This window comes from Phyllostomus discolor, chromosome 1, assembly GCF_004126475.2.
Source record: "Phyllostomus discolor isolate MPI-MPIP mPhyDis1 chromosome 1, mPhyDis1.pri.v3, whole genome shotgun sequence".
Classification (NCBI taxonomy): domain Eukaryota; kingdom Metazoa; phylum Chordata; class Mammalia; order Chiroptera; family Phyllostomidae; genus Phyllostomus; species Phyllostomus discolor.
This window is the reverse complement of record NC_040903.2, coordinates 99,787,792-99,812,420: the sequence shown is the minus strand read 5'-3', so window position 1 is coordinate 99,812,420 and position 24,629 is coordinate 99,787,792. Positions and strand designations below refer to the sequence as shown.

The 24,629-nt window shown below is 39.7% G+C and overlaps 1 protein-coding gene and 1 non-coding gene across 6 annotated transcripts in view; one reads left to right on the top strand and one right to left on the bottom strand.

Annotated features, from left to right (window-relative positions):
* Window positions 1-24,629, top strand: part of HERC3 (HECT and RLD domain containing E3 ubiquitin protein ligase 3) — a 110,913-nt gene that overhangs the window by 14,885 nt on the left and 71,399 nt on the right. For all 5 annotated transcript variants that reach the window (XM_036026629.1, XM_028505440.2, XM_036026613.1 and 2 more), the window contains exon 4: window positions 23,365-23,524. In XM_036026629.1, coding sequence (XP_035882522.1) covers window positions 23,365-23,524 — 160 coding nt within the window. The remainder of the gene's footprint in view (window positions 1-23,364; window positions 23,525-24,629) is intronic.
* LOC114493726 lies at window positions 12,452-12,599 on the bottom strand. The gene has a single exon (XR_003684328.1). It is a non-coding gene; the product is annotated as a small nucleolar RNA SNORA79 (small nucleolar RNA).

The following is a 24,629-nucleotide window of genomic DNA, read 5'->3' as shown; positions in this document are numbered from 1 at the left end:
TCTTTCCATTACTCCTGAAGAGACAACGTGGTTAGGATGAACTCTGGAGTCTGACAAACCTAGTGGAGGTATTACCATTCTGATTCTGTATTTCAGAGCCTCAAATCCCACCCCCCTGCCCATTTTCCCCTCACCCAAGGACAGTATTTCTTCATTGATTTTAGAGAAAGAGGAAGGGGGAGAGACAGAAACATCAATATGAGAGAAAAACATTGATTGATTACTGCCTGTATGTGCCCCAACCAGGGACCAAACCCGCAACCTGGGCAGGTGCCCTGACATGGAATTGAACCCAAGAACTTTAGGTGTATGGGATGATGCTCCAACCAACCAAGCTACACTGTCCAGGACTCAATTCCTTTTCCTGTAAAAGGAGGAGGCTCCTGTCCCAGTGTAGCTCTTGAAGTAGATCCAAATGATAAAGAAGATTCCACAAAGCTACCTGTAGCCTGTGAAGGTTGCCCTCCTATCAGCGTTCTCTGTGACTGTGCCCTCTGTTAGGCAGCATCCCAGAAGAGCTGGTCACTCAGGATACCTCATTGTACACCATTGTCTTAGAACCTGGGGTGAGAAGACTCGCCTTGAGGTGACAGGTGAGAAAGGAAACAAAATCCTTGCAGTCCTACAGTGGCAAAGCTCTGGGGAAAGTACCATGGTGAACACATCTGAGTGCAATCTGACATTCTACCAGTGGAGCCCCTGATGGAGTTTCATGGGTGGCTCGTGGGCCTGTGGGAGTGAGGTGCAGCCACTCTGCTTCTGCCTGTACTCTCTGTACTCACTGGTCAGGCCAGTGCTCTCTGTAGCCAAGGCTGAGTGATTACAAGAGACTTGAGCTAGAGTTGTGCCAAGAAGGCTTTCAGGTTCAATCATGGAATCCAGCTGGTGCTTACAATTTAAAGTTGAAATAAATAAGGTTCTAGTATAAATTACAGTAGATTCCAGAAGTATCTGTTTTTGGTTAAGTTTGTCTGTTAATTATAAACTCCATAGCAACTGTGGAAGAGTGCCTCTTTGAATGGAAAGATTATGTGGGTGGGCACCTCCCTCTCTTTTAACTTTTTCATTGGTAGGTGTGTTCTAAATCTGGGTGCCATTTGGGTTTATTTTTAATGAGTGGGAAAAGAGAACGAGCCTGTTTTCTATAGGTGCTTGTTGAGAACTGTGACCCGGAATGCTTCTAGACATGGGGGAAAGCCCATCACAGACAGGCCCTGTTTCAGGTAGCCTGTGCTGGTCCCAGACCACAGGAATGCTACCCCCAGGTAACCCCTGTGGTATTTGGTGAGGGAACTTGGTAGAAGGCCACCTCCTCAGAGAACATGTTTCTGGAGACAATGGGCAAGTCAGATTTCAAATTTACATTGCCCAGACCAAAGGAATTTGTAGTATGAAGGATTAAAAAGAGTGAGGAAAAGGAAAGGTGGAATGTGGTGGTATAGGCAATACCAGCACAAAATTCTTTTTGAACATGGACCTTGAGTTCATCCTGCCAACTATCATGTACCAGTGTGTACTGTTATTTTATACCTTGTCTCTAGCCGGCACAGTTATGAGGTACGTGAACTCCATTTTTTTGGAGGCATCCTATACCTGTGCCAGAGTGCCTCACACTCTGTATTCCACACATTGTGGAATATAAAGCATTCCACAGTGCTTTTACAGATTTCTTCTTTTTTCCCCCATCCTTGAGAACATCTAACAGTTTCCAAATTGCTTTTGTTGTTCTTGAGGCTACTGTTCTTTCCTTGGACTCTCATTTCTCTCCTTAGCACTGCCCTTACCTGACCAGCTTCCCTGTGTGGTGGAGAGAGCGAGTTTCAAGGACACGTCCAATACTGAAGAAGCCCCTGGTTATATGGGCCCATATAGTTTTCCATTTTGTCAGGAAGCCTAGGGTTTTACCTTAGGTGTGTCCCTGACTCATTCATTTGTGCTTTGGCCAAGGGCAAAGACGCCTGTGATTCCCAGAAACATTTTTCATGGGCAGAATGCCAAAGCCTCATCGAAACTCAATGTCCAGCATTTTTTTTAAGTGTTGGATTGTAATTGTTCTGTGTATTCTTCTCCCATATGACTTTTCTCTCTCTTACATTGTGATATCAACTTTATCCACCTCTTCTGCCACTCCGCCAATCAGGGATAGTTTCAGTCATTTGGATATTTTATGATTATTCCTAATTTCCTTGTGTTTTTGCTTATGAATTCATCTCATAATTTCCAAAGACATACAGTTACAGAGCTGCATTTTAGGAAGACTTGTATGCCTTCCCTTTTTTAGTATAGCAAGCAAAAAGTACAAATTTTTCCCTAAATGATGACTTTTTATAAATGTTTAATCTATAACTGAACATAAAGCAAATCTTAAAATATTTTATTAAACTAAAATAGGACCTGCTTGCCTATAGAGAAAAATTGAAAAATTTTATCTCAGTACTGTGTTTCTCTTATTCTCACCCAGCCACATTGTCAGCACTGCTCTTCAGCTAAATGGACAGCTTTCCTTTCCCAGTATTTACTCTGACTTCTCATTTTGGGATTAGCATAAACTAGTCCTTGTGTTCTTAGGGCTGGCTGAATTATTGTAAACTTCCTCTAACCTTTCTTTCTATATTCAGTGGACAAAAACTGTGTTAGGTGCAATTATTTACTTTAATCTAATTTGACTGTGTTAAAATTCTTAAAATTATGCATAGAAATCCCAGGAAGCCTTTTCATAGCAAACCCAAGGTTAACAATTTACAAGCAGTCTCTAACATTTCTGTGCAACCCTGTTGGATTCATATCTGTGGTTGATTCCTTTTACTTTGTCCTGAATTAGTTAGCTCCTCTCTTTCTTGCAGGTAATTTAATCCAATTCACATTCACATTTTGTATTCAGTCTAAGCATTTCCATAATTCCTATCACCATGTAACAGCCCTACTGTTTGATAAATGAGATTTATAAAGTAGACCATTTCAAAAGCGTCAATTCTCAGAGCTGTGGTTGCTGCTAACCCTGGTAGAAGTAACACTTTGCACTGGCTTATCAGTTTGCTGTCCTGCATCTGAAGGACTCAATAACTCTGTTATATTAATCAGCTTTTGCTGAAAAGCAAACTGGCTGAGCTGAAAGGAAATTCTGTAAAGACTTCCTGTTATTGAAGTGCATGTTTCCAGGGGCATAACTCAGATATCAAAGGCAGAAGGTGCCATAGGAAATGTTCAGATCTCAACACTATGCTTGTTAGGGGCCCCATTGCTTCCTCATTAGGAGTAGAAGGTGGTGTGGGAGGCTGTCCCCCTATCTGTTGATGATGATAATGGTAGTAATCAAACTTGGTGAGATGTACTGACTTTTTTGATAGCTGAGTGGCAGCTTTCTGGTCCAGAAGCCTAGGGATCAGGAGCAAATATCATTTAGTAATTTTATTTTTTGGTGTGCTTAATCAAAAGTTATAAGTAATTCCGTTGTACTCAGCCTATTTCTTTAAAGATATTTGAATGCTTTAGGAAATATATACTTAATAATGAACATCTTAAATGTGAGAAGTTATTTGTAATTTTAAAAAATTGGCAATATTTTAAGGAATTAATACAGTGGCTTGTATGGTGATACATTTGTTAATTGTAAAAGTGGTTAACTACATATACATATTATAAGCTTTCATGTCTTGATGTGCTTAGCATTTTTAAGCTGATTAGTCCTCATTGATAATCCTGTAAATAGGTCAGTATTATTGTCCCAGCTATACATATAAAAGAGAAAAGGAAAGGAATTGAGTTTGAGTTTTGCTTGGGTACTAACAAATAGTTTGGTTTCAATAATCCTAAAATTATGTCCACAGGTATCTTTTTAATATCAGGCTGATTGGGGAGGCCCAATAAAATTTTATTCTCAAACTGTTTTTCTTGTTTAACACTCATTCCTTATAAAAGAAACAAAAAAGAAGACTGTATTCTTTAATTTACTGGTAAAATACAAAATATGACCCATGTGCTTTGATTAAAGGTACAGGACACAATCCCCTCTTCATCTTTAAAGGCATTAGATGAGCTGTCCAGTCAAGGTGGTGGCATAGGTAAATGCCGTACTCGCATCCTCCCACAACCGCATCAAAATTACAACTAAACTGCAGGGGAACCATCATTGCTAACCGTTGAAATCTAGCTGAATGGAAATCCTACAAATGGAAGATGGAGGAATAGGTGGACGTACCGTACCTCCTCGCACAACCAAGAACAGAGCTACAATAATTTACAACAATGATTTGCAGTCATAATATCAGAACTGTCAGAGGATTTATCTAAATGGAAGTCGGACAGCCAAGAAGTTGAAGTAGACCCGTACATCCAGACTGGTAGGGGACGACGAGCTGAGCGAGTGGGCGGGGGGCTGGCACGGGTCACAGGTGCGCGTAGGTCGGGGGAAATTTGGCGCAAAATCGGCGCGACAGCAATCCGGGACGCAAGAGCGCAGCGGTGTAGCGGTGATCCCTGAGTACGCAAGCAGTGGCTGGGGGAATCAGTGGGGCAGCGATTGTGGACCAGGGCAGAGCTCACGGCCCAGAAGCCCAGGGAAGTGTCTGACTCCAGGAGAACGGAAGGGTCGCCATTGATCCCTCCTGTCCCCGCTCCCGCCCCTGCCCCCACATATAACGTCACAAGCTAGTGACTGGGGCGCCCAGCTCCGGTGAACACCTGAGGCTCCGCCCCCCACCGTAACAAGAGCGACCAGACCAGAGAAAAAATAAATAAATAAGTAAAATAATAGGAGAGATAGGGAAAGACATAAGACATGTTTCCAGCAGAACAGATCAGTCCCCCAGGACTCATCCTTTTGAGTGACCAAGAAATAGCCAATCTATCAGATGCACCGTTCAAAACACTGGTGATCAGGAAGCTCACGGAATTGGTTGACTTTGGATCCAAATTACATGAAAAAATGCAGATTACCATAAAAGGGATGCAGGAAGACACACGGAGGAGAGCCAATTGTGAAAGGAAGGAATCTGAGTCTCAAAACAACACAGTGGACCAGAAGGAAGATAGAACCAACCAAGCAGGAGAGCATGATGAAATAAGAATTCAAAAAATCGAAGAAAAGCTTCAGACCATCGAGGACACCTTTAAACGTTCCAACATCCGAATTATAGGGGTACCAGAAGGGGAGGAGCAACAAGTGGAAAAGTTATTTGAACAAATAATAAAGGAGAACTTCCCCAAACTGGCAAAGGGAACAGTCTTCCAAGAAATCCAAGGAGCGCAGAGAGCCCCAAAGAAGTTGGACCCAAGAAGAAACACACCAAGGCACATCATAATTACATTAGCCAAGGTAAAAACGAAGGAGAGGATCCTAGAAGCAGCAAGAGATAAGGGGACAGTCACCTACAAAGGAGTTCCCATCAGACTGTCAGCTGATTTCTCAAAAGAGACCTTACAGGCAAGAAGGGGCTGGAAAGAAATATTCCAAGTCATGAAAGACAAGGACCTACGTCCCAGATTGCTCTATCTAGCAAAGCTCTCATTTAGAATGGAAGAGAAGATAAAGTGCATTTCACATAAGGTCAAATTAAAGGAGTTCATCATCACCAAGCCCTTACTTTATGAAATGCTAAAGGGACTTATCTAAGAAAAGAAGATAAAGAAAAGACATGTATAGTAAAAGGACAGCAAACTCACAATTATTAACAACCACACCTAAAGCAAAACCAAAAGAAACTAAGTAAACAACCAGAACAGGAACAGAACCACAGAAATAGAGGGCACAAGGGGGGGCTAGCATTAGGGGTGGGAGGAGGAGAGAGGGGGGAAAAGGTATAGAGAATAAGTAGCATAGAATGTAGGTTGAAAATAGATAGGGGGAGGGCAAGAATAGTACGGGAAATGCAGAAGCTAAAGAACTCATAAGTATGACACATGGACATGGACTAAAGGGGGGGAACGTGGGTGGGAGAGGGTATACAGGGTGGAGGGGAGGGAAGGGGGAAATGGGACAACTGTAATAGCATAATCAATAAAATATATTAAAAAAAAAAAGAAAGAAAAAAAAGAAATCTTACAAATGAGGATTTGAAGAAGAAGCCACATTGAGACTGGTAGGAAGGATGGGGACATGGGACAGGCTCCATATCCATGTGTGTTGGATAAAAATCAGGGAAGTATATCTTGGCTGTGGAGGTTCCCCCTGAGGAGTGAGGAGTCCCAGCCACACACCAAGACCCCTAGCTCATGGTTCTAGTGCCAGGAAGAGAAGCCCTCATAACTTCTGGCTTTAAAAACCAGTGAGGATTGTGTCTGAAGGACAGGGAGGGCTTCTGGAGTCTCAGGCAGTTCCTCATCTCCTAGGTTTGGGGAGGGGCCCTGTATCCCTGAGGGTTCTGGTGGAAGGAAGGAGTGGGCAATGGCTAATGGGTAAGCAACACATAGCCTCTTCCACAGACTGACTTCATATTATGTACAGATTTGGGTCTTTGACACCTTACAGAGAAATTACGAAGTCTTATTTTTGTTCCATATTATGATCTATATTTTCTTTTATGAATTGAACACCTTCACATCTGCTTTTACATCAAAATTAATGGCTATTTTCATGAGGCAATGACTTTCCCCAGAGTTTATGATAATATGTGAAATCATGTATTTCTTAAGATTTAGTTTCGTATTCATCTTTGTATCTCAGTGTTAAGCACAATGTGGAAGGCACATGGTATAGAAATGTGTTAAATAAATAGAATGTCTCATTGGCCTTATTATTTTGTTACTTTGCCGTGTTCTACATGAACTTGGGAGGTGGCTTGAGCTGGGTAAACAAAGATCAGAGTGATCGTATTTAAAAAAATTGCTAAATTTTAAGGATGGAGGATAAAGGAGTGACTTGACTGGTAAAAGTTTCCATTTATCAGGCTTCACAGAGCTAAGAGTGGATTTGGTGTCATGCAGCAGAACTTCTCCAAAGGGAACTGTAATAGACTCAGCAACTTCAGTTCAGTAAACTCTGTTATTATTTTTTATTTTTACAAGATTTTATTTATTTGCAGAGAGAGGGGAAGGGAGGAAGAAAGAGAGGGAGAGAAACATCAGTGTATGAGAGCCATTGATCTGTTGCCTCTCATCTCTCTCATGCCCACCACTGGGGGACCTGGCCCACAACCCAAGCATGTGCCCCGATTGGGAATGGAACTAGCAACTGTGTGGTTTGAAGGCCTGCATGCAAGCCACTGAGCTACACTGCCATACCAGCCAGGGCAGTTTTACCCATTTTTAGAAAGACTGCAAAAATCAAAGAACATTGTCTTTAACAAGTGGTATCACCTGGCCTGTAAGTCAATCATTCATTATTAGTGGTCCTCTCCCTGCCCTCCTCTTTAGCTGTTTAACTCTTTGTTAGAAACAAAGCAGACTCTCAAGTACACATCCTTTACAATACCTCTAACTCCTTACTACCACACCTTTCCCCAGCAATAAGTACATTTCCACATGAGTGTGAATATCTGTTTATTAATGTGATTGATACAGATACCCTTCAGTGATAGGACGCTTTTAATTTTTTTTGCAGAACGTGTGGGTATGAGTTATGTCCAAGGCAGTAGTGGATGGACAGCAGTGGAATTTTGTGGTGGGCCAATTCTCTAGTCCACTGATACAGTTGTAAGATTTTTCTGGGCCCCATTTAAAGACTGTTTATATTCCCCAAGTGCTTTTCCATTGAGGTAAAGCTATTATGCTGTGTTTTTTGGATTCCAGAATCAGCTTGCTGTACTGAAAGTTTTATTTTCTCCCTTGTGATATTTTTCTCCTTTGCTGCTCTGTCAGCTATTGAGATGGAAACATTTGCAGTGGAGTGAGAGACTTTCAGAAGGAATATAATTCACCTCATTAAAATCTGAGAGTGTCCGAGGACTTTCCATGAGGTCTAGTCAAAATAGCATCTGAGCCTGTTAACTTTTGGGGGGAGTAAGTTGTTCACACTGCTAGGAAGGGAGTTGTAAGGCTCTATTTTTCTTTTCAAAGTAAAATTAATGAGAGTTTGAAAAGAATCCTTAATAATTTAAAAAACCCACTTCCTACTTCAGATAGTTTAGCAGTCAGTTTGAATTCTTTATTATGTGAAAGAAGTCTTTCATTTATTGATTTGGAATTGGCCTAGTGCTATATGAATAGTGCTGATCATGTTTAAATAGATTGTGCTGATGGTGGTAGCAGGTTCTGCCTTCTGTCTACAGTACTCAGAGGCTATTTGGACACAAAGTCAAAACAGGAGTGCAGGAAGGTGGGGACCATTTTGCCCTTAGGCAGCAAGTCCCCTGGGTTTCACCAAGGAAGTGGAGGCTACACTGGTCTCCTCCAGGCCCAGCTGGAAGGAACTAGCAGAGGAAGGAAAGAGGAAAAATAGAGGTAGCAGTCACCCTGAGCTCACCATGGAGCACACATGACATGCTCTTTCCCCCTCATCTGAAGGAAAAAAGGCTGCAGTAATTATGGAGTGTTTTAATTTACTGTGTGGTAGCATGTGATAGGGATACCTCAAATCATGAATGAGAGGTTGGGAGTTTTCTGTACTGTCTTTATGAGTGTTAGTCCATGCTTGACCATCTTTCTGTTCTTTATTCTTCACTGAGAGTAGCTTTTGAAGCAGAAAAGCTTTGGTGAATGTCTTTAGTATTTGCAATGTAGTGACATTAGTGGTGAGCAATATATTCTGATTATTTCATGTTCTCCCATTGGTCACTGAGGGTATAATTCAAATTGACTAGATGCCTGTGTCCTTTCTTTTTTATTGTTCTAATTTATCATAAGGCATCTGCTATCTTCTCATATGGAGGGGGATTCATCTTAGGTTTTGTAAAGAGTTGCTTTTTATATTTCTAAACTGACAAAATGTGATTAAGAGTGGGAAGGGGCACTGGCCAGGTGGCTCACTTGGTTGGAGTGTCATCCTATAGTCTAGACGATTGGGGGTTAGATCCCCCGGTTATAGCACATACCTGGTTCATAGGTTCGATCCCTTGTTGGGGCATGTTTGGGAGGTAACTGATGGATGTTTTCTTTCTCACATTGATATTTCTCTCTCTCTCTAAAATCAATAAAACATAGCCTTGGGTGAGGATTAAGAAAAAAAAAAAAGAGTGGGAAGGCATAGGCCAGTGCCCAGAGACCAATGAGCCATATTTTTCTTTCTCCCCCTCCCCCTTTTCCCATCTTCCCATGCTCCCCTGTTCCTTTTTTTCCTCTCTCCCCTTCTCCCTCTCTCTCACTTGTGGGCATCACCAGATATAGACTGAATGAAGGGAGGGTGCTAGTACAATTCTCCCAGGGTTGGGCAGGGCCACTAGATCTACCGAATTTCTTTTCCTTATCATTTTATGAGCTTAAGAAAAAAAGCAAATCTCACTGCCATTCCTTAGTTAAATCACTTTGTGGATTACCATTTAACTGCCTTGATTTAGATATTTTTGGTGAGAAAGCCACTGTTTCAAGTTTGTTCAGTTTCTGTGGCTCATTCACTTTGGCTATGTTCTGGCCCAAGAGAGCTATCTGGAGAACTTTTTAGGACAGATCATTGAGTGCCCGGCTTGGAGAGCTTCAGGCTGTAGTGCATGTGGATGAAACTGACCAGTGAAAGCTCTGTCCCAGGAAAGACTGGAAGGAGCCAAAGACTTCAAGATAAATGAATCCTTTCTGTTTAACTGGCTACTCTCTGTCCCTTGTTTTGGACTAACCATCATGGCGATGCCAGACCCACAAGTCAAGAAGAAGCCATACTTTGGTCTTCTTTTGCTTTTACTGTTGTTCTTCCCTTAATGCATTCTTGACTCTGAATTTTGCTCTGTGTAATTTGCATATTTATATAAAGTACTAAGGCACTTTTACTTTTCTTAAGCTTTTATGCAGAATTTATTTCTGATCGAGATTGTGTGGCTGCCCAGGTGAGTCAGGCATATGCTTAGTGGGGCATTTCAGTAGGAGAGGATGGTTTACTCAATAAATGAAGTCCATATAATTGGTTGTTCACCTGCAAATAGACCTAGACTCTCTAGCTCACTCCATATTCAAAAGTAACTTACAAATGTATGAAAGACATAAATGTAAAATGTAAAACTACAAAAATAATAGGAAAAATGGGTGAATATGTTTAGAACCTTGAATAGACACTTCTCCAAAGAGGACACACAGATGGCTAGTAGACGTGTGAAAAGATGTTCAGCATTACTAACCATCAGAGAAATGCAAATTAAAACCACAATGAGATACCGTCACACTTGTCAGAATGGCTACCATCAATAAATCAACAAACAACAGGTGCTGGTGAGGATGTGGGGGAAGGTGAACCCTTTTGCACTGTTGGTGGGAATGCAGACTGCTGCAGCGTGGAGATAACTCAGAAAATTAAAAATGGATCTGCCTTTTGACCCAGCGATCCCACTTCTGGGCATATATCCAAAGGAACCCAAAACACTAATCCAAAAGAACATAAACATCCCTATGTTCATTGCAGTGTTATTTACAATTGCCAGGTTATGGAAGCAGCCCAAGTGTCCATCAGTAGATAAGGGATAAAATGACTATTGGGCATTTACATAATGGAATACTACCTGGATGTGAAAAAGAAGAGTTTACCCTTTGCAACAGCATGGATAGACCCGGAGAACATTATGCTAAGTAAAATAAAACAGTCAGAGAAAGACAAATACCGTATGATTTCACTCATATGTGGAATCTAATGAACAGACTGAGCTAAGAAGCAAAACAGAGATAGACTCATAGATGGGGAGCAGGATAACAGCTAAGGTGGGGGCTTAGGGAGTAGAGGGATCAGGCAGTAAGAACAAAGGACTCAGGGACATGGACAACAGTGTCGTGATTACCTGGAAGAAAGGGAGTATAAAGGGAGTAAATGGTAATGGAGATAAATACAATAAAATATAAAATGTGTAATGAATATATATTTCAGAAGCAGTAAATTGATATAGAATTCCTGTATTTGTACAAAATTTTGTAAGAAATTAAAGCAAAAAATTACATTAAAAACTTGAAAAAATACATATGGAGTTTCATTTGTAACCCTAAAACTGTGAGTTTTACAGAATGAGAAGCTGTGTGGTTACATCTCTGGCAGCTAACTGCACTTGTACTGCTGTGACAGCCCACTGACTCAAGTTTGTACCTGTCTTCTACACTGAGACATCTTTGTTGTTTAGTAATAGCTTTATTGAAGAAGCCCCATAACCATTAGCAGTCATTCAACTCCTCCCCCTATCCTCTAACCCCTGTCCTTAGGCAACAACTAATCTATATATTTTACCTATTCAGGACATTTCATGTAAATGGACTCGCAATATGAGGTTTTTTGTGACTGACTGACTTTTACTTGGCATAGTGTTTTCAAGGTTCATCTATGTTGTATCAGTACTTCATTCCTTTTTATTGCCCAATTATATTCCATTGTGTGTGTGTATCACATTTTATTTATACTTTATCAGTTGATGGATATTGAGTTGTTCCAACTTTTAGGCTATTATAAATAATGCTGCTATGGAATTTGTGCTCAAGGTTTTGTGTGGATATATGTTATTGTTTCCCTTGGGTATATACCTAGAAGTGGAATTGTTGGGTCATGGAGTCAAGTCTGTGTTTTGAAAAACTGCCAACTATTTTCCAAAGTGGTTATACCATTTTATATTCTTACTAGCAGAGCATTAGAGCCTGAGACATTCTTTAAAAATGAAAATCTAGCCCTAGCTGCTGTGGATCAGTGGATTGAGTGCTGGCCTGCAAACCAAAGAGTTGCTGGTTAGATTCCCAGTCAGGGCACATACCTGGGTTGTGGGTCAGGTCCCCAGCATGGAGCACATGAGAGCAACCACACATTGATGTCTCTCTCCCTCCCTTCTTTCCCCTTTCTCTAAAAATCAGTAAATAAAATCTTTTTAAAAAATGAAGATCTGTTTATGAGTGTCTGGCTCATAGGGTTAGGCACTCATAAATAGGTACTCATATGGTGATTAAATGAAATAGAACATAAATTGCAGTTAAAACAGTTCCTGGCACACAGGAAGCAGTCATTAAGTGTTGGTTATTTGATTATTATGGGTATAGTGGGTGCTCCATGTATATAACAAGTTCAGAATCAATATAGTGTTTCATTTTTTTTATTGGGGCAAAATACACATAGCATAAAATGTACCATCCTATTCTTTTTAAAAGAACTTTACTTATTTTTTATTCTTCACTTACTTTTCACTTGAGGGTAGGATTATTGATGAGACAGAGAAAGGCATATGACAGAGAAACGCTGATTGATTGCCTCCCCTAACCACCCCAAATGGGGATTGAATCCACAGCCTACATATGTGCCCCGACTAGGGATCAAACCTGCAACCTTTTGGTATATGGGACAATTCTCCAACCAACCGAGCTATCTGACCAGGGCAATTTGCTAAATTGTTTTAGTTTTTCTTGTTGTTGTTGTAGTTATTTGACTCTGCAAAAATTGGAAGGCACAAATGAACAGCCACTTCATCCTCATGGTGCTGGGAGTGAAGACAAGTTAGCTTAAATATATAATGGACCAAATTCCCACTACCTAAGGCTCTAAGCAGTAAGAGGAACTGCCATGAAAAATTTTCCTGTTTCTTAGTGTGAAATTTTAAATGTTTTGCTGCTTTTCTTTTATGCTAATAAGCATTTCATATTAAAATTTCCTTTTAAGCATCACTTTAACTATATTCCAGTGAATTTTAATTGGATGTGCTTTTATTTTTATTCAGTTCATAATACTTTATAATAATTTGTCTTATGATTTCTTTTAACTTTGATCCATGGGTTATTTAGAAGTGTATATTTTAATATTCAACTATATGGCTATTTTACTGATATTTTTCAGTTAATTATTTTTAGTTTAATACCATGTGGTCAGAGGACAAATTTTGTATGATTTCAGACTTTTTAAATTTATTCAGATTTGTTTTGAGGTCCAGAAAATGGTCCATTTTGGTGAATGCTCTATACCTTCTATTGAAAACAATGGGGACTTCCAGCAAGATGGAAGAATAGGTGGACGCACCGTACCTCCTTGCACAACCAAGAATAGAACAACAATAATTTACAGACAATAACACTCAGAACTGACAGAGGATTTATCTGAATGGAAGTCAGGCAGCCAAGAAGTTGAAATAGACCCGTACATCCAGACTGGTAGGAGACGATGAGCCGGGCGGGCGCAGGGTGGGCGCAGGGCTGGCGCAAGTCGGCGGTGTGTGGAGGTCGGGGAAAATTTGGTGCGAAATCGCCGCAACAGCCATCTGGGGCACTAGAACGCAGCGGTGATCCCTGAGTATGCAAGCTGCAGCTGGGGGACCCAGTGAAGCAGCGATTGTGGACCAGGGCAGAGCTCGCAGCCCAGGAGCCCAGAGAAGGGTCTGAGCCCAGGAAAACGGAACTACCACCATTGTTCTCTTCTGTCCATGTTCCCACCCCTGCCCCCACATATAACATCACAATCTAGCAACTGGGGTGCCCAGCCCCGGTGAACACCTAAGGCTCCGCCCCCCACCGTAACAAGAGCAATCAGACCGGAAAAAAAAAAAAAAAGGAGAGATAGGGAAAGATATAAGACATGTTTCCAACACAACAGATCAGCCCCCCAGGACTCATCCTTTTGAGTGACCAAGAAATAGCCAATCTATCAGATGCACAGTTCAAAACACTGGTGATCAGAAAGCTCATGGAATTGGTTGACTTTGGGCACAATGTAGCTGAAAGGATGCAGGTTACCATAAAAGAGATGCAGGAAGATATTTGGAGGAGAGCCAATAGTGAAAGAAAGGAACCTGAGTCTCAAAACAACACAGTGGACCAGAAGGAAGATAGAATCAACCAAGCAGGAAAGCATGATGAAATAAGAATTAAAAAAATCGAGGAAAAGCTTAAGAGCATCCAGGACACCTTTAAACGTTCCAACATCCGAATTATAGGGGTACCAGAAGGGGAGGAGCAACAAGTGGAAAAGTTATTTGAACAAATAATAGAGGAGAACTTCCCCAATCTGGCAAAGGGAACAGTCTTCCAAGAAATCCAAGAAGCTCAGACAGCCCCAAAGAGGTTGGACCCAAGAAGAAACACACCAAGGCACATCATAATTATATTAGCCAAGGTAAAAACGAAGGAGAGAATCCTAGAAGCAGCAGGAGATAAGGGGACAGTCACCTACAAAGGAGTTCCCATCAGACTGTCAGCTGATTTCTCCAAAGAGACCTTACAGGCAAGAAGGGGCTGGAAAGAAATATTCCAAGTCATGAAAGGCAAGGACCTACATCCTAGATTGCTCTATCCAGCAAAGCTCTCATTTAGAATGGAAGGAAAGATAAAGTGCTTTTCAGATAAGGTCAAATTAAAGGAGTTCATCATCACCAAGCCCTTATTTTATGAAATGCTAAAGGGACTTATCTAAGAAAAGAAGATAAAGAAAAGACATGTATAGTAAAAGGACAGCAAACTCACAATTATTAACAACCACACCTAAAGCAAAACCAAAAGAAACTAAGTAAACAACTAGAACAGGAACAGAACCACAGGAATGGAGGGCACATGGAGGTCTAGCAGCAGGGGGTTGGGAGGAGGAAAGAGGGGGAAAAGGTATAGAGAATAAGTAGCATAGAATGTAGGTTGAAAATAGATAGGGGGAGGGCAAGAATAGTACAGGAAATGTAGAAGCTAAAGAACTCATAAGTATGACACATGGACATGAACTAAAGGGGGAGAATGTGGGTGGGAGAGGGGGTACAGGGTGGAGGGGAGAGAAGGGAAAATGGGACAACTGTAATAGCATAATCAATAAAATATGTATAAAAAGACTATTTTACAACCACAATAAATAAATAAATAAATAAATAAATGTTGAAACAGAAGAATTTATGATAATGGGTCACTTCTATGGAGCACTTATCAAGTGCCAAGCCCTGTATTAAGCATTTAGATGCATTAGTTCCTATAAACCAGTGAGATAGGTGGTAGTATGTTAACTTTACAGGTAAGAAAACAGAAGCTCTGGGTGGTCCAGATCACATAACTAGAAGGTATCAAGTAATGAGACCAGGTCTTCTGACAGGAACGAGTTGCTCTGACTGCACAGGGTGCCCAAGAAAAATGTCAATTATAGTGAAATCTGTTAGTGAGGGAAGATTTATTGGGAAAGTGAAGTTTTTTTTCTTTTTGTTTATCCATGTTTTCTTATTAAAAATGCACATGAACAGGTTAGAGAAATTATGAGGACATATAGTCATTGGATACAAACAATGGAAAATAAAATCAGACTCAGAAGGTCACATATTATATGATTCCTTTTATAGGAAATGTCCAGAAGCTGTATCTATAGAGACAGAAAGTAGGATTACTGGTTGTCTGGGGCTGGAGGTGGGGGCAGGGACTGACCACAAATGGGCATGAGGAATATTTTGGGGGCAAAGATAATGTTCTAAAACTAGATTATGGTGAGAGTTGTGTACTTAAAATGGGTGAATTTTATAGCATGTAAATTATATTTTAATAAAGCTTTAAAAAAAGAAAACAATGTATTTTGCTGGTGATGGGTGGAGCTTTCTGTATATGTCAATTAGGTCAGTTTGGTTGATAGTGCTGTTCAGATCTCTTATATGTTTTATATCAGTATATATCTATTTTACAGATTTTGTTTTTATTTGTTTTATCAATTACTGAGAGGATTATTTTATCACCCTGAAGAAAAAAGCATACTTATTACTTAGAAATATATCCTTCCAGTATTTTTTAAACATCAATATAATTTTTAACATGAGGTCATATCATACTTTTTTTGTAACCTTCATTTTCTCTTAATATCTCATGAATAGTTTTATATAATAATCATGCTCATCTTGATCTATTGATATATTACCTTTTTAAAAGACTGTATATTTCAACTTATAGTGTATAATTCCAAATTCCTTTCTTTTTTTCCTTGTTAATAGCAGTGCAGTGTACAGTATTTCTTTAGAATACATTTGTAGAAATTCAGCTGCTATCAAAGACCACGCAAAATTCTAAGGCTTATGGAATATAGTCAAAATGCCTTCCTTAAAGTTTGTCCTGATGGGTAGCATACTAACATTAGGTGCCTACTATTTACTTTATTAAGAAGTGTAGATAGGATTTGTATTGTAACTTCACTTTTTTGTCCTTTCTTCATTTTACCTAACACCTAAATAAACTTATTTTCTCTATATCTTTTTTTTTTGTTTTTTTTTTTAAAGACTTTATTTATTTATTTTTAGAGAGGGAAGGGAGGGAGAAAGAGAGAGAGAGACAGAGACATGAATGTACGGTTGCTGGGGGCCATGGCCTGCAACCCAGGCATGTGCCCCGACTGGGAATCGAACCTGCGATGCGTGGTTTGCAGCCCGAGCTCAATCCACTTAGCTATGCCAGCCAGGGCTCTCTATATCTTTTGATTTAATCAAATATAATTTTTACATTTACTACAGTTTATTTGATGAATCAGAAATAGGGACTTTTACACAGCCTCTTTGAAAAGAAGTGGAGTAGCAAGTATTTTGTTGTGATTGCACAGTTAAAATGTCAGCTTGTAGTGTGTATTTTGTGACTTAGTATAGAGAGCTTTTTATTTTCTTTTGGGTCAGTCCATGCGTTTTGGCCAAGGAGGCCAAAGTCAAATATTTGAGCTCTAAGGATGTAGAATAGTGCTAGTGGTGAAGTGTAGTATGTAGTAAAAATTGGGAGGGGTAGGTTTTTATTCTGAATAAGAATAAATGTTTATAAGATAATAGAAAAAAAAATATATATAGGCCTCTGCTCCTAGTTCCTGGCACAGAGCTCTTAAAAACCCTCGTAATTTCCCAAGTGATAAGAGCACTGTATCTCTTGTTCTAATATTTAGTTTTTGACCCCATTCCTGACACAGGGCTCCAAAAAACTTTGTAAATTCCTAAGTGATAAGAGAACTAAGAGCATCTTTTGTTCTAATGAAGTGAGTGGCTGGGCTTCTAGGTGGGGCCTAGTTACCAGAAGGACCAGGTAATGATTAGAAGACTAGAATTTTCAGCCCCACCCCCCATTCTCCAGAGACCGGACTTAGGCTGGAAATGTAGTCACGGAGCATGCCTATGTGAAGAAGCCTCCTGTAGTAATGAAAGACATACGGAAGTCGGGGAAATGGGTGTTCTTAACAATGTTCTATTTATATTAGTAGATCTAATTTCTACATGGGCCTGTCTTGGTTCTATCTCTTCTGAGTCATGTATTTTTTGAAAATGTTTTAGTTTGTCCATTCTACTCCATTCTCCCTGTAAAGGATGATGATGCTTTGAAATATGCATGAACTCCTCCAGTGGTTTTGAAATAACCAGTTTGTTTTTTCCTCCTTTAATATGAATCATAGCATTTTAATGTCTGTAACTTCTTTGGTTGTCATTTGAGACATCTTAATGCCTGATATTTGAATTTTGATATTAAAGACTTTATGTGTTCAACAGGTGTTTCCTGGCATTTCTTGTGGTTCTTGTAGGCACTTTGGTGCTGTCATTGTACAGAAAAGGAAAGCTGTGAAGGATAAAGCATGTGAGCTGACCTTTTGAGGGACTGTTAGTATTTTGTTCCTGAGGATTAACATTTCATTTTTCTTGGAGGGGTCTTGAATTATCAACTGGAGGATTTAGGTATTTAACTGTAGCAAGTTATACACACCACTGTATTTCTACCACGGAGGTCCTTCTGCTTTTAGGATTCCCTCTACCAGAGACATCAGGTAGTTTCCTAATTTACAATCTTTCTCTACCAAATTATTCTAAGGTATCAGATTATACCATGGTTGGCAATTCTGAAAATAACTGAGTCACTACCGCTGATTTTTTTCTGAGTGGTGGAGTGCTAATGACTCAAAAAAAAAATCCTTTTCCTCTCCCATTGCCTGTGACAGGCCTCCATATGTTCTAATTCATGTAGTCAGTGTATTTGGCTTATTGCATCCAAAAGCATACAAGGTAAATTTAGATTTATGGCTTTGAGAAGAAAGTATTCTTAGAACCATTTTTCATTTTGGGGTTCTGTATATGAGCATTATGGCTCAATTAAGTCACCTGTCCCTGAAACTGATAAATACTACTCTGAACTATCATAACTGATCTTTCTCTCTGATTCTTTATTTGGAAAGATTTAGTTTTGTGATTGTTTAAACTTGGACGTCCTACACAGGCTTAAACAAGTAAGTTTTTGATACATATGCTAGGATAACTTTAGTGAAGTATCTGCTGCAGAGATCTTGCTTGCCTCCAGGAATCGAGCACTTAACTGTAAAGGAATGTTAAACATACTTTCAGTTGAACATTTGTGGTAAAGCTGTGTCTTCGTTTTTATCTTTTTCTTTCTCTTTTCTTTTTCTTTCTTTTTTTTCCCCAAGTAGAACAAAGACTGTGGACTTTCTCTGATTAAAAAAAAAACATAGTAGGAAAAAAAGTTATTTTAAAAATCTCTCTTTGGGTTTCTAGTTCTGGACAGGATGGCATAAGCACATTCCTCCCTACTGAATGCAGCTATAAAACCTGGACAGAATGCTTGGGGCAGATTTTTGAGGATGCTGGAAAATAAATAATGGCAGGTAGATTAGGAAAGAAGACCAGAATTCCAAGTACCACTGAACTGGCATTGAGTTGACCATTTCTCCTTCTGGTCCTCTTGCCATTTGGCCCTCTTACCATTTGGCCCCAGAGGCAGCACAGCTATTGGAGTATAGTTTGTAGGCTGCAGAGCTAAAAAGAAGCCCCAGGAAACTTTGAAGTGTTGCGGGGGATCTCAGACGAGGGAGAGCTCAGGAAAGCAGCTCCATATGGTTATCTATGAACTGTGGGCTCACCTCTGAGTTGTGACTATGTGGATGTTTTCCTACTTAGCATATAGATGATTCTGAGATATGAAATAACAAATAAACCACTGCCCAGGTTCCAGATTGGGCACCATATGGTGCACGCAGGGCACACATCCAAATAGCACTGAACAGGTTTTAAAAACTAAAACAAAATTGTTAACATTCACTAGAAGATTTCAGTGAGACCCAGAGTCTTATAATGTAATAGTCAAACATTTTCATGGTATAATCCAAAATTATTCAGCATATAAAAATCCAGGAAAGTCTCAGCTAGCCTGGGAAGAGACAACAGGTGCCATTGCTGGAGTGACACAGATGTTGGGATTATCTGATGAAGAGTTGAAAGCAGCAATGAGACTAGAGTGGGCTAGAGTGAGAGTTCAGTGGGCAACAGCAACCGGCGGTGGGTAAGTGTGAGGACTTGGAATCCACAGGACGGCAGGACAAAGAACTGGATTTCCCGTGCTAATCCCTTTTGTCATACCAACTACTGACATTTAATTTATTTTGTGATAGTTTTATTAGTTAAAAATTTAGTACTCAATACTGATCAATAATTTTGTATATCCTGTGTACTTTCCAGCCAACTGCTCATATTGTTAACTGTGAGCTACTGGGTATATGTTCTCATATTAATTGTCAGTGGTGGAAAGAGTCAATTTGCTGTTATCCATACCTAGGCTATTCAATTCATAGTTACTTTCATCAATTTAAAATCTGCTTAGTCCATTTTCAGAGGGGAGGACGATAGCCTAGAGTGAGTGTAATGGGCACTGAAGTCAGAAAGACCTGAGCCCAGTCCTCGCTCCGCCTCTCATTAGTTGTGAATCTTGGCTAGGTTATATACGTATTCTGAGCTGGGGCTTATAGAGCCCTCGTCTCACTGAGTTGTTGCAAGAATTAAGTAAGTATTGGTATCATCCCATCTACCTTCTAGGCCCGTATCATCCCTATTATAACTTGAAAATACATTAAAAATTATCATGGGCTCACAAGCCAAGTAGAAATAATCCTAATCATGTAAGTCCAATTGGACTGCTGAAGTGCTCTAAGGAGCATTCCACATTTGCCACTCTTCTCTATTTCCTTGGCTCAGTCAAAGTTGGTAACATTGCTCAACACTTCTAAAGACTTTAAAGTGTTGCTTTGAGAGGACCAGAGAGAAAATGTACTTTTATCCTCAAAAAATACCAGGTATTTCCTGTGTGCTTATTTTAATGTGTGGGTTGAGGTTCTGTCATAATTTGTAAAATATAGTATAGAGTCTTGATATAATGAATCAGAAGGGACTGCATGTGAAAATGTGCATCTCAGACTGAATGTTCCCAACTGGGACAGGGGTGTGGTCAGTGAGAGGTATGAACGAAGCAGAATTTGTTGGCCTGACCTAGGGAGGGACTGTTTATTTTTTTTAAAGACTTTATTTATTTATTTTTAGAGAGGGAAGGGAGGGAGAAAGAGAGAGAGAGAAACATCAATGTGCGGTTGCTGGGGGCTGTGGCCTGCAACTCAGGCATGTGCCCTGACTGGGAATCGAACCTGCGATGCTTTCGTTTGCAGACTGCACTCAATCCACTGAGCTATGCCAGCCAGGGCGGGACTGTTTATTTTTTAATTATTTTTTATTTTTTATTGTGCATTTTTATTCTTTTTTAAGCTCTTTAAATTTCATACTTCATTTTATTATATTTCTTATTTTCTTTTTCTCAAGATTTTCTTTTTAAAATTATTTATTTATTTGTTTGTTTATTTGTTTGTTTATTTTATTTTTGTTCAAGTACAGTTGTAATTTCACTGTAACAGACCCTCAGTCTGAAACAAATGAGCTCTGTTTTCTGGCTAGAAAAAAAATAAGTTGAACTTGGTATAACCAGTGGTTTAATTCTCCACAAATCTTTGCTTTACTGAACAGTTTCTCTGCATTTGGGGCTGCACGTTTTGTTGTGACGGTAGACTGAGGTCTGTTTCGGTGGTTGATGGGACAGGAATTGGTTTGCCTAGGGCTTGACCAGACTGGGGACAAATGCTACTTGAACTCTAGACATGCCTGCTCGAGGCTGCTTAGCTGTGGTAAACAAGATCGAGAGGGGTGCTGCTGATGGATTTTGAGGCAAGGAGAGAGGTGGCAGATCAGGTAGAGACTGTCCTGTCAGGCAGTGGAGAAGCAGTATTGTCACGTTAGGCTGTCTGCTGACATCCAGGCAGGAAAGGCTACTGGGCAGCATAGGAGGTCAGGTTGTGGGGCAGCCTCCAGTCCCGGCTGAAGTGTCAGCCAGGCCTGGGAGGATGTAAAAACTGCCCAAATCCTGCAGCTGTGGTTCCAGGTGGAAATATGGCCGGAGGAATGAAGTTAGGTGACCTGAGCGACTTCAGTAGGAGTATCTTATTGTGCATTTTTCTAAAGTGAAGACAGGGCTGCTCTTAGTGCAGTGCATAGGGCAAGGCTGAGGTGAGAGGTAGGCTCTGATAGCAAAGAGGTTAAAGAGGGTGGCGGATGGGAACCTCAGGAGTCAGGGCATCTTTCAGGAGATTTTTCTGATAGGAGCGTGTTTTCAGCTGCTTAAGTTTAAAAAAAGATACTTTGTTTTCAAATACTACCTTTCCACAGACTGTGCCGAGGTCAAATAACAGCTCCCTGCTGCACTGTCCTCGCCCTTGGGTCTCACTTGCAGAGACTGTTACTTGGATATTTATCTTTATATTTCTAAATAACATGCTTTTGATGTTATTTTTTATTTTTTTCAGTCTTGGACATAATCTGGAGACTTCACACTGGGGAAAATTAGCATTATCTCATATTCTCCACCCACCCTTTCTTCTTCCTCACCTCTGGATGCTTCTGTGTTCCCAAATAGTTGATTTTTAAAAAATAAACTGACAATTAAGTTTTTAACTATGTAATATAAATTATATTTATTTGGTTATTATGACTTCATGTACTGTGATTACTTTTACTTCCTGTAAAACATTTGGTGTTTTCTAGAGTTAATTATTTCATTTCCCAGCGTTGTCATTGTAACCTCTGTATTGTCCGACCAAATAGTACAATGTAGTGTAAAACTCATCAGATTGTATTTCCTTTTTCACCATGGAGACATTCTTTGCTTCATAGGCCTGCTACATAGCTACCTTGGAAATAGTCTTCACATCTGCTATGTAAATTCTTGTTTCCTGCCTATTCCTTTGTTTTGGAGGCATGGTTTTTTGGTAATTTCTGAGAAAGCCAATGTGGGAAGTAAAATATTTTGAGAGTCTTATGTGCCTGAAAATTCATTTTCCTCCTCACATTTGATTCATAGTTGGCTAAGTATAGAATTCTCAGTTGGAAGTCATTTTCCTTCAGAACTATGAAGGCATTGCTTCATTGTCTTCTAGTTTTTGGTATTGATTTTGAGAAATCTGATGCCATTCTGATATCTGTTCTATTATGTGTAAACTCTTGAGAACTTTCAGAAGTCAGTCTTTTATCAGTCATTATTCTGAGTCTTAATAGGGCCTTTCAGTGCAAAACTCATGTCATTAGATAATAAGAAATCTTTTTTTTCCTTCTTTGAAGTTTTCTAACTTGTGTTTTGTTCTTCTTTTTTTTCAGTTCTTACTTGTTTTTGGACCCCTTAGAATAATCCCCTCATTTCTTTCTTTGTTTCCTCATTTTACTCTTTGCTTTTTTTGTTCTATTTCTTGGAAAATTTCTTTAATTCTAACTTCCTATCCTGCTTTTGAATGTTTTTCCTTTGCATTCATGCTGCCTTATTTCTATTCTTCAAGGTAGTTTCTGAATATTTGAATGTTCCCTATCTTTTATTTCTCTAGTGATTTAAACATTTTTTCCTGTTCCCTGCACAATCCTTTTCTTTAAAGTTCATTTTTTGTTTGTTTTGCTCTTTGCTTTTCATGTTAAGCTTTCCCTCAAATCTATGAGGATTCTAGGCCAGTCTTTCATATTTAAGAATGAGGTGCTAAAACCTGACTGAAGCTGTGTGTTGGCAAGTCTCGTTAATTAGTGGGAAGCTGGACATTTCACTGGGGTACTCACAAATGTTTGTATGTGTGGGTCTTTTGAGCTAGTTTTCTCAGAGAAATTCTCTTATCTTTTGGCTAGATATGTATGAGACTCTGTTCTGGAACTGAGGGAGAAAGGTCATTTTTCTGGATTGGGAAGGGAGCATTGTAGGGTGACCAAACCAGAGAGGCCCAAATGTGAGTGAAAATGAGGCATATTGCTGAAAGCAGTGGGATTGAGTGAAATTCTGCCTGGGGACAATGAGACCCCCTCCTAGAATGCTCTCCCCCAGTCCAGGCACATGAAAGACCATCTGAGATATGTGTGCTGCCCAGTATAGGTGGGATCTAAATTGACAGCTTTTAGAAACATATAAAATTTATAACCTCTAATATGAATATGAAAAACAAACTACCTGGGAAGGTAATTCTGTGCAATTCCTGTTTCTCGGTCATACATTTTCCTGCTTTGGTTTGGTCTCTTTCAGAGCAAATTGGAGCTTTGGCAGATCAGCACATTGTCCATGTGGCGTGTGGTGAGTCCCACAGTCTGGCCCTCAGTGACCGGGGCCAGCTGTTTTCTTGGGGTGCAGGGAGTGATGGTCAGCTGGGACTTATGACTACTGAGGATTCAGTGGCAGTGCCCAGGTAAGAATGTCAGAGAAAGGAATCTGAGTTTTCAAATGTCAATTGTTGTAAATATTACTTACTGCTGTTGCTTTGTTAGACTTACATTTTAGTTTCTGTTTTCTTCATTTAATTGCTAGTCCTTTGTGCTACTACTGTGCCTTATACCGTTATAGTACTCGTCACAAAAATTGTAATTAATTATAGAAGTGTGTATCCCAAGTTAAAAAATGTGAGTATGATTCCTCCCTGGCTGGTGTGGTTCAGTTGGTTGGAGTGTCATCCTGCAACTGAAAGGTTGTGGGTTTGATTCCCAGTCACAGCACATTCCTAGGTTTTGAGTTTGATATCCTGTCCCGGTATGTATGATTTGTCATCTGGGCATGTATGAGGAGCAACCAGTTGATGCTTTTCTCTCACATGGATGTTTCTTTCCCTTCCTCTCTCTCTAAAAGCAATGCAAAAAAAAATATGAGTATGATTCCACTTGTATAATATTCTTGAAATGATAAAATTTTAGAGATGGGGTATTGATTAGTGATTGCCAGGACCTATGGATGGGGGAGGGAAATAGTAAAAGTGCATCACCAGGAATCCTTGTGGTGTTGGGACTGTTTAGTGTCTTGACTATGGTGTGGATACATGAATGTACACAGGTGGTAGGATTAATAAACACTCAGAAATGAGTACAAATAAAACTGGTGAAATATGAATAAGCTTAGTAGATTGTATTAATGTCAGTATTCTGGTTATGATATTATACTACAGTTTTGCAAAGCATTACCATCGGGGAAAATGGAACAAGTATAATTGGGCAAAATGTTACCATTGGGGAAAATGGGATAAGGAATCTCTCTATTATTTCTTACAACTGCATGTGAATCTACAATTACATTTCAATTAAAATAGTTGGGTGTTAATTGGTATTAAATGGACACGTAAACTCTATTTTAACTTTCTTATATCTGAGAAAATAAAACATTAACAAAAGCAATAGCTACCATTGTAATTCTTCCCCCCTTGCCCCTTCTATTTGCTAAAATATCCCCCTCCCAAGTGCATGTCAGTCTGACTCCTTTGTTTCTATGGCATATGCTTAACAAAGAGGAATAGGGCAATTTGTGAA